Here is a 10,092-nt window from a genome sequence, read left to right as displayed (position 1 = left end):
CAAACTACTCAACCAAGCAAGTGGCAAAACTCTTATTCCGAGAAGTTTTCAGACTACAAGGGTTGTCGAAGAACATAGTCAACGATCGAGAGAGTAGATTCATGGGTTCATTTTGGCAGGAACTCTTCAAACTCGTTGGGACTGAATTGACCCCTAGGACCAACTATCACCCACAAACGGATGGCCAAACAGAAATTGTGAACAAATGGATTGAAGGATATTTGCGCAACTATGTGACAGGTCAGCAAAAGGCATGGGTCAAGTGGTTGTACCTCGGCGAGCATTACTACAACACCACCTACAACCTATCCATTGGATTGACACCTTTCAAGGCTCTATATGGGTATGATTCACCTTCCTTCATCGACAAGATCTTCGGAGACAGCAAGGCAACTCTTGCCAAAGATTGGATTCATTAGAGTTAAGACATTCAAAAGATACTCAAGGAGAATATTCAAGTAGCTCAGAATCAGCAAAAGATGTATGCAGATCAACATCAGACAAAGCGCAATTTTGAGGTAGGGGATCTTGTTTTCTTGCAATTGTAGCCTTACCATCAATCTACACTCTAGAAGAGTGGGCCAGAAAAGCTGAAACCCAGATTTTATGGACCTTACAAAATTCTCAGGAGAGTGGGTGAAGTAGCATATGAATTAGAGCTACCAAGTGATAGCAAAATCCACAATGTATTTCATGTATCATGCCTCAAGAAGGTTGTAGGCCAGCAGGTCACCACTTTTGTTGAGTTGCCACCATTAGATGAAGAAGGACAGTTGGAATTGGTTCCGGAAACAATCATGGCCGTTCAAGAAAAGAAATTACAGGGAAGAGTAATTCCAAAATACCTCATCAAATGGAAGAATTTACCAGAAGAGGATGCAACGTGGGAAGGAGAATGAATTCTGCAGCACCTGAATTTGCAATTGCTTGAGGGCAAGCAATTTCGGGTAGGGGGGCCTGTAATGTCCTCAACGAATTAATGACCAAGGGGACTTAGTAGCCTATTTGTCCCCGTAGGCTATAGTCCATTAAATAGGGGATAAAAACCCAAAACTTACATTGTTGGGGAGTTTTGGGTAACTTACGCAAAAAAACCCGAAGTTGAGGCTTTGAGTGTGACACACTCAACCACTTAAGAAAGTGAGAACCCTCATAGAAGTCTATAAATTAAGGAGGCCCGGATTCAATGGGAGGCATCAATTGGAGATCAATTCATTATGTTTTGAGCAATAGCTCTGAGGGTTTTAAGACCCCTTTTTCTCTTGCCAATTTCAGTGGTGAAAGATTCCACCCTAGTTGGCTTTCCTTCTCCTTTTACCTCTGTTCGGGCACATGAATCTTTTGAAGGGAAGAACGGATTGTTCTGGACACCTTCTCTTTCGCAGTAAGTACCTTTCTTAAGGCAGCGAGTTCATAGGAGCATCAATTCCTGAAGCAGCGAAATTCACTGGGCTCATTCTGTCGTAGCGGTTTCCTTGCCTAAGGCAGCGAGTTCATGCGGACATCATTCCTGAGACAGCGAATCCATTTGAGTTTAATTCGGTGACAGTGAGTTAATTTTCTGAGGGAACAAGTTCACTTTGTATCATCTCTGTGGCAACGAATCTTCTGTGCAGGGTATCCTGAGCTAACGTGTCATTCTGGGCATTGTTCTTGTGATAGCGAGTCATTCTGGGAACCTTTAATAAGCAGTGAGTTCACTTGGGCCTCATTCTATGACAACGAATTCATTCCTTAGATAGCAAGTTCCCTGTGATTGAAGTAACAGTCTTTTCTGACCTGCAGAGTACAACTAGGTTCTGCGGCTAATTAAGAAGCACAGTTGAGGAAAGAGCAAGGTTCGTGGAAGACCGTCCACTCTTCGCTATCAAGGGCAGTCTTTATAATTGAATTCTGCAATCATTAGGCAGCTGTCGGAGACTCGGACTGGATTAGAATAGTGAGTTGAACTGGTTGAAAGTATTAGTGCTGCATATTATAGTAGGTAATACAGAGCTAGTTGAATTGAATTTATTCCTCTGAATTGGACAGTGCAAACTTGGTTGACAATTTTCAAATTGAATCTTCTGTATTGAAGTTATATGGTATATTATATATTTGCCATCCTGTCAATGGCTAATACTTGGATATTGCACAATGTTTCCTACTGTACTGTTATTTGGCATCTTATCCTTTGTATTATTATGAAAAGGTGGACAAGAGTGTCAGTAACACTTGTTGTATGAGAGGAAAAATGTGAAGGGTGAGCAGATTCAACCCACTATCCAACAAAGACAGGATTATAAGAAGATACCATTACAATGGCAGCCTATGTGATTAAACCTGAATGGTGTATGCAAGAGCCTGGGAAAATGCCTTCCATTTACGAGGGAGTGGTAAACGAGGGGTGGTGCTGACATGTTATCATTAAGATGTTCATTGTTAATGAACACAAGATGTTCATTGTTAATGAGCGCAACATACTTCAACAAAATATCCTTTCATTGCAAAGCTTGGTTGCTGCTTCAACATACCATAGCTGAGGGAGTGTTGAGTGACTATAGACCAAGATTACCTCACTCAGTGATGAATGATGCATCATAATCAACATCTCCTATAAAATGAAGTAACTGGTACATCTGAATCCTGATTAGTAGCATCTGTGGCATTGCGGAATTCCTTCTTCACTTGAAACCTTTAAATACTTAAGCCGTATGATCATAGGTAAACATTTGCATATCTGTAGGAACTTTAACCATTGGAAAATTTAATATGCAATGATTATTCCACAGAGTCAACAAAAAATGAGAGGAAAGGGTGAGCAGATTCAACCCACTATCCAACAAAGACAGGACTATAAGAAGACACCATTACAATGGCAGCCTATGTGATTAAACCAGAATGGTGCGTTCAAGAGCCTGGGAAAATGCCTTACATTTACGAGGGAGTGTAAATGAGGAGTGGTACTGACATGTTATTGTTAAGATATTCATTGTTAATGAACACAACATATGTTCATTGTTAATGAGCACAACATACTTCAACAAAATATCCTTTCATTGAAAACTTCGCTGCCGCTTCAAAATACCATAGCTGAGGGAGTGTTGAGTGACTATAGACCAAAATTACCTCACTCGGTGATGAATGATGCATGGGGTTAGAGATCCAGCAGTTTGGCGTCCATCTACTACCTCATATTATTAGGTACTCTACTGCTGTGTCTCAGATCATTTGGGGGTCTTATTAGGCATGTTTGTTTGCGGCAATGTTGCATGCACACACATGTGTTTGTGTGCACATGTCAGCAAACTTGCTTGTGTGGGTGCACATGCACATGCTCACTTGAAATGCTATCTATAAGATCTTTAACAATTGATATCTATAAAGCAATAGATTTATTGCAACTGATATAATCATATAAGTATATAGATATCACCTTATCTGTATATAGCCTTACCATCTTTAGAGAGGAAACAGTTCACTTATTACTTTGTCCATTTTATCAAGAGGAACAAACTTTCCTCTAGGACAGCAAAGAAGCTAGTTTCACAGCATAGTGCTTTAGGTCTTTAATATTAAAGAACATCTTGAGTATTTAAAGAGTCTATCAACAAGGAAAGATATCTAATTAGAAGACACCACACACGCAAATTACGAGGGTGCATATTGCAACCCCTCAATATCTTTCATGAACCATATGAGTCTAACAGCAACAACAACGATGTATCTGCCAGCACAACAAGATGTCTATCTCGAAGAGACCACCTAGGAAAATTGTGAGGGAGCGGAGTTGCACTAGTATTTGATCGGGATGCCTCTCGACATATATCATGAGCCAGATAATCTAACAGCAACAATGAGAGGAAAAGTGTGAAGCAAAGGTTTTGGAATGATGATTGGTGAGCAGATTCAACCCATTATCCAACAAAGACAGGATTATAAGAAGACACAACTACAGTGGCAGCCTATGTGATTAAACCTGAATGGTGTGTGCAAGAGCCTTCCATTTACGAGGGAGTGGTAAATGAAGGGTGGTGCTGACATGTTATCATTAAGATGTTCATTGTTAATGAGCACAACATACTTCAACAATATATCCTTTCATTGCAAAACTTGGTTGCTGGTTCAACATACCATAGCTGGGGGAGTATTGAGTGACTACAGACAAAGATTACCTCACTCAGTGGTGAATGATGCATGGTGTTAGAGATCCAGCAGCTTGGCATCCATCTACTACCTCACATTGTTAGGTACTCTACTGCTGTGTCTCAGATCATTTGGAGGTCTTATTAAGCACTCTTGTTCATGGAAATCTTGCATGCAGGCACATGTATCTGTGTGCACATGTCAGCAAACGTGTTTGTGTGTGCACATGTGAGCTAACATGCTCTGTGTGTGCACATGCGCATGCTCACTTGAAATGCTATCTATAAGATCTTTAACAATTGATATCTATAAAGCAATATATTTATTGCAACTGATATAATCATATAGGTATACAGATATCACCTTATCTATATATAGCCTTACCATCTTTAGAGAGGAACCGGCTCACTTATTACTTTGTCCATTCTATCAAGAGGAACAAACTTTCCTCTAGGGCAGCAAAGAAGCTAGTTTCACTGCATAGTGCTTTAGGTCTTTAATATTAAACAACGTCTTGAGTATTTAAAGAGTCTACCAACAAGGCAAGATATCTAATTAGAAGACACCACACAGGCAAATTATGAGGGTGCATATTGCAACCCCTAAATATCTTTCATGAACCATATGAGTCTAACAGCAACAATGACGATGTCTCTGCCAGCACAACAAGATGTTTATCTCGAAGAGACCACCTAGGAAAATTGAAGGAGCGGAGTTGCACGAGTATTTGATCGGGATGCCTCTCGACATATTTCGTGAGCCAGGTAATCTAATAGCAACAATGAGAATGGCAATAGCATCGATGGTGTTGATTGCACAAAAGCAGCCAAGGATGAGGTATTTAAGCCTTGAGTAGTGGTCGCTCCTAGCGTTATCATATCACCCAAGAGATTCAGGATGCTAACAGATAAAACTAGTAGCTTACACCCAGAACCCACCTTCATAAAATAATCAATGTCACAAGGGTCAATGTATGTATGATTCGGAGAGACATATTTTTACCTCATACGCATTTACTGTGGTGTCAGCTAGGTGCAAACCAAGACATGAACCTAGATTTTTTTCATCAAGTAAACAAATGTTCCAATCTTGTGAAATAAATGTTGCACCCTACCCGCGTATAAGCAGCTGTTGCAAATCTCCCATGCTACAGTGAGAACTTAAGTGCCTAATAAGAATGGAATTATGTACCAATGAGACCTGTGAGACAAGTTTCAGCAGCTCAAAAATCAAAATCTTTGTAATGGGTGTCCAACACTATAATTTAATGACCTATAAATTTTCAGCGATATCCTAGAAAATTTTACACACGCACATACTTTTTAACATAACAGATAATCTAAGTTTTAAATAGAAAAGAGACAAGGTGAACATGGAACAGAGTGATTCCCACCAACATACCTACACAGACGAGAAATAAACTATTTTAAAAAAGTGTAAAACACAGATGATCAAATATCACAAAAAAACTACACCCCCACATAAAATGATAAGAATTAATTTTTTTATAAAATTGGGAAACAAAATACATATAAAACTAACCTGAGGGTACATGATGGAGGGCTATTCCGGTGCTGGAGAGGGCTTCCTGCACACGGGGAGATAAGAGCTTGGTGTCTCCGTATGCAGTAATAGAAACAGGGCCTCTGTACTCCAGCTTTGAAAGAGCAGATCTGATGTTCTGGGCAATTACATGAGCATCCAGCCCCTTTGGGACATGACAATTCTCAATATCCCACCATACAGATGTCTTTGCATTTACGTAAACCTCCTCTGCCATTATATACCCTGATTGTAAAATTTGGACAAAACTCTATAACAACAAAAATACTATACCATGTTAATCAGATAGTATATACAATGAAGATGACAAACCCTAAACCCTTAGCCGGCCTGGAGCTACCAGATTTCATTTACATAGCAGGAAATGATGGCCTGCCCATACAGCGATGGATCAATATTTATATCTGAACGAGATATACAGATTGAATCTTAATTTTTCCTTATTTTGGGATAACGTCACCCGCAAAAACCTACATTATGCAAGTGGCTTTTAGTGGCTCCGCTACATTAAACGCATTCCGACCATTTTGCTATGACCAGTACGGCCTTTCACTCGCCATTGGCGTCTCTGGCAAGTTTCTTCGTGAGGGCGGAATATCTTCCAAGCGAAGAATGGTCTTTTCCTTGGTGGTTTGGGAGCAATAATCCCTACGAACAATAAATACAAAATTCGAGGAAAAAACCAGAAATGCGAATCATTAAATTTTAGCGTGGTTTAATTAATAAATTGGTCGTTTTAAGTTAACTTTAGTAAAATATTGGTAGAGATTTTTAATAAGTGCGTTAAATTTAATTTAACTTTATTAAAAAATTGGTAGAGATTTTTAATAAGTACGTTAGATTTAATTTGTAAAATTCAAATTACCTGGTTGAATTTATATTTAAATTCAAAAACTCAATTTTAATAACAAAAATCACAATTTCAAGATTATATTCTCTTATTTCAAAAAAGGGTTATTTTTAAATATAATATGGATATTCTTTAACAGACCCATTTTATCAAGTATTTACATTTAGGGTTTTAAAATCAATAAATACTAAATTTTAATATTAAATATAATAGGTATGTTTTTTAATAGAGTTTTAAATTGATAATTTATCTGTTTAGATCTATTTTAATTTTGGATTTAAGTCTCAAGAGGATTAGATGTCTAGAAGTGCAAACTTTTTTTTTAACTCAAAACTTGAAAAAAGATTTACCACTCTGGAGTTAAAATGAATCTAGGTTGGTTTAATTATTAATTATTTTATTTTATTAATTTAATTTTTATTTTTATGTAATTTCACTAAGTCAAAATGTTTTAATTAATAATTCTATTTTTTTATTTTTTATTGAAATATTGAAAAATCTTTCAACAATAATCACATATAAAAAAAAATTCAGCCCATTTGGAATATCTAGGAATGGAGAATCAAATCATGGCATCAGATTAAATAGAGAGAGCAATGTAAAGACCATTAATTTTAACGGCTAGTTTTTAGAATAAAGAAATATTGTTTATTAATAAAGAATAATTTAGAATTTCAAATCTAGAGACCATTAATTTTAATGGTTAGAATTTAACGACTAGTTTTTAGAATAAAGAAATATTGTTTATTAATAAAGAATAATTTAGAATTTCAAATCTAGAGACCATTAACTTTAACGGCTAGTTTTTAAAATAAAGAAATATTGTTTATTAATAAAAAATAATTTCAAATTTCAAATTTGACTGTTATATGATGGATGGTGGTGGTTAAAGTCCACTGAGACCAATCTTTGGTTTATCGTACCTAAAGAAACGAATTATTTAGTTTGACTTAAGATTTTATTCCTATGCTCAAAAAGCTTGGAAAAAGCCTCTCGGGCTCACTATAATTTTGACATCTTAAAAGGCTAGGCAACAAAGATTATGAAACTGAGATCTAATGTGGTTGTACGTTGGGCACTCTAAGAGGAAGTGATTTTCATCTTGGATGTTCATATTCTCACAGTGATGGCAAATCATTTCCATCCATGGTGTTTTAGGAACTGCCCAAGACAGGTTTCACTATGGAGCTCATGAGAGTTCGTTCTAATTTTGGCTATATTAATTTTCTTCTTTGAGCCAGTTAAAGCAGAGAGATATTTTTTATCTTCTAGGGTGGGGCTAATAATCTCCCTTTAATATCTCAATTTTCTTTTAACTGCTAAATCTTTCTCACTCCACATTTTTTCTTTGAACTTAGAAGTAACAATATTTTTAATGTTATTAATGTTTTGCAATGCAACATTCTTGTAGATCTCCCAATGGTTTAACCAAGCCCTCCTGGTGTCTTTATACCAACCTTGTTCGAGCCTTAGGTGGTTTTGGTTGGAATTTAAAGCTAGCTTAGGAAGTCTATGGTCTCCTATGTTATTGAGTTTGTGTCTGTACAACAAAAGCCTCTGGATAGGGAAAAGTCTCACTTCTATAAGGAGAATAAGATAGGGTGTATTGCTTTTAATTTTGAAGTTATACGTTATAAAACGCTTCTAGATTTTTTAATATAACATTACATCTCTTCCATATTTGAATGGAGAGTGTTTCTCGACCCAAAAATGTAATAAAATTAAATTTAAAAAACAAAACAAAACAAAAATTGTATATATATATTGAAATAAGAGATGGTTTTTGGGCATGTGGTATTAATGAGACATGGTATTGGACATAATATTGTAACAAAATCTATTTACAAGTTAACAATATCTATGGTAAAGTGGAGGTGACTATCAATGGTTCAAAATCTTGTTATATTGTAAGTATTAAGTTTGTATTCCTTAATAATGAAATTTAAATATGGTTAAAAAATTATTATTTTAATTTATATTTTAAAATGGATTTTAATTTATAGCTACTATTTCTATATCATATATTATAATGTGATAGAGGGTTTAGACATATCTCAAAAGTAATTATAATCTTTTTGTTTTAAAATTTAATCACGAAAAAATTAAATTCAAATAAAATATTTATAAAATAATTATATTTTGAAATGAGACATGGTTTTTTGGCATGTGGTATTAATGAATCATGGTATTGTAACAAAGTTTATCTACAAATTAATAATACCTATGATAAAGTGGGTTGAATATCCATGGTTAAAATTATTTTTATATTGTAAGTATTTAAGTTTTTATGTGCTTATTAATTAAATTTAAATATGGTTACAGAATCATTATTATAATTTATAAGGTAAAATGGATCTTAACTTATAGTTACTAATGATATGTTATAGATTTAATGTGATATATATATATATATATATATATTCTTTTATCTAAAAAGTTATTCATAATTTTATTAATAAAAACAAAATTACATGACAACAAATTGAATTTTATTATTTTTAACTTTTTACGGACACTACAACATCTCCCCCATGTTGTGCTCTATATTACATTTAATTGAGTTGAGATGTAAATATTTACAAATTCGTCTTTTTTTTAACAAGGTCGAGTAGTTTATATATTACCAAAAGCTTTGATAGAGCAAGCTCCTATTACAAAAGATGTACCATAAAAAACCTCTAAGCCATGAGATAGGAACGCAATCTCTTCTCCTAGGCTTGTGTTCAGGACTTCATGAATTTTTATGTGTATTCTAGTGTACTTCCTAACAAACTGACCTGCTAAAAAGAGAAATTTGCATGTCATGGGCTCTCTGACAGCTTTTCAAGGCTTGTAGACTAATTGCTCCTGATTTGACTGGTTCTTCTTGTCATAATTGTCCGAGTTCTCTCCTTCATTGCTCGAAGAGTTCTCTCCTTCATTGGGTTGAATTCCATGTGATTTGTTTGCTTGTTCTTCCTTTGTCTCTGCTTTCTGCTCCGAATTTCGTTGTGCATCTTTGATTTTGTGTTTCCTGAGATGATTCTTCTTTTGCTGTTGTTGTCCACTTTCCTTTTGGCATAAACGGGAACCGTTGGATGTGTCAACGGACGAGGTTGTCAGAAGATTCAAAGATTGGGATCAGGGGATGTATGGTGGGGATTAACCAGAGGCGCTAACGGAAGAGGACACTGGAGGAGTCGTCGCAACCGTCGATGGTTGAGATCTACGGTCATCAGGAGCGAACAAGTCCGCATGTTAAACGAGAAGAAAGGCGGGATTAAAAGCAGAGATGGTATATCGGGCAGGTTATAAACCATAAGTGGTAAAAGGGAGGGGTCGCTCGATTCCATTGACCGAGTGACACGTAGCATCGGAGGAGAGAGATAAAATAGCTTTTCGGGCGAGTAATCTCCGTGCTTGTTGTCCACCCGAAATCGGTGAGAGTCGTCCAATCCTATGTGTACAGATCGACGGTGGGGATGGTTCGCGCAAATTTGAATGGTCAGGCTAATCAACGACCGTCGAATCGAGCGCCCAATCAATGGTCCTGATTTGATCGGAGATGAGAGAGT

The 10,092-nt window shown here is 36.1% G+C and overlaps 1 protein-coding gene across 3 annotated transcripts in view; it reads right to left on the bottom strand.

The window, feature by feature from the left end:
• The window catches only part of LOC149221867 (uncharacterized), a 30,875-nt gene extending 24,532 nt beyond the window's left edge, over positions 1–6,343 (bottom strand). For 2 of the 3 annotated variants that reach the window (XR_016249397.1, XM_089385255.1), the window contains exon 1: positions 5,668–6,343. Coding sequence is in view for 1 of the 3 variants with exons in the window: in XM_089385255.1 (XP_089241381.1) it covers positions 5,668–5,905 (238 nt within the window). In the remaining 2 variants the exon portion in view is untranslated. Of the gene's footprint in view, positions 1–5,239; positions 5,326–5,667 lie in introns of those variants that run through there. The other variant, XM_089385256.1, reaches the window with a different exon arrangement.
• Between the last annotated feature and the right edge of the window lie 3,749 nt (positions 6,344–10,092).

This window comes from Pinus tabuliformis, chromosome Q (genome assembly GCF_031772625.1).
Source record: "Pinus tabuliformis cultivar Carrire ecotype Pingquan chromosome Q, CPIR1, whole genome shotgun sequence".
In the NCBI taxonomy this organism is placed as follows: Eukaryota; Viridiplantae; Streptophyta; class Pinopsida; order Pinales; family Pinaceae; genus Pinus; species Pinus tabuliformis.
The sequence above is the reverse complement of the archived record's forward strand: the minus strand, read 5'-3'. Positions and strand labels throughout refer to the sequence as shown.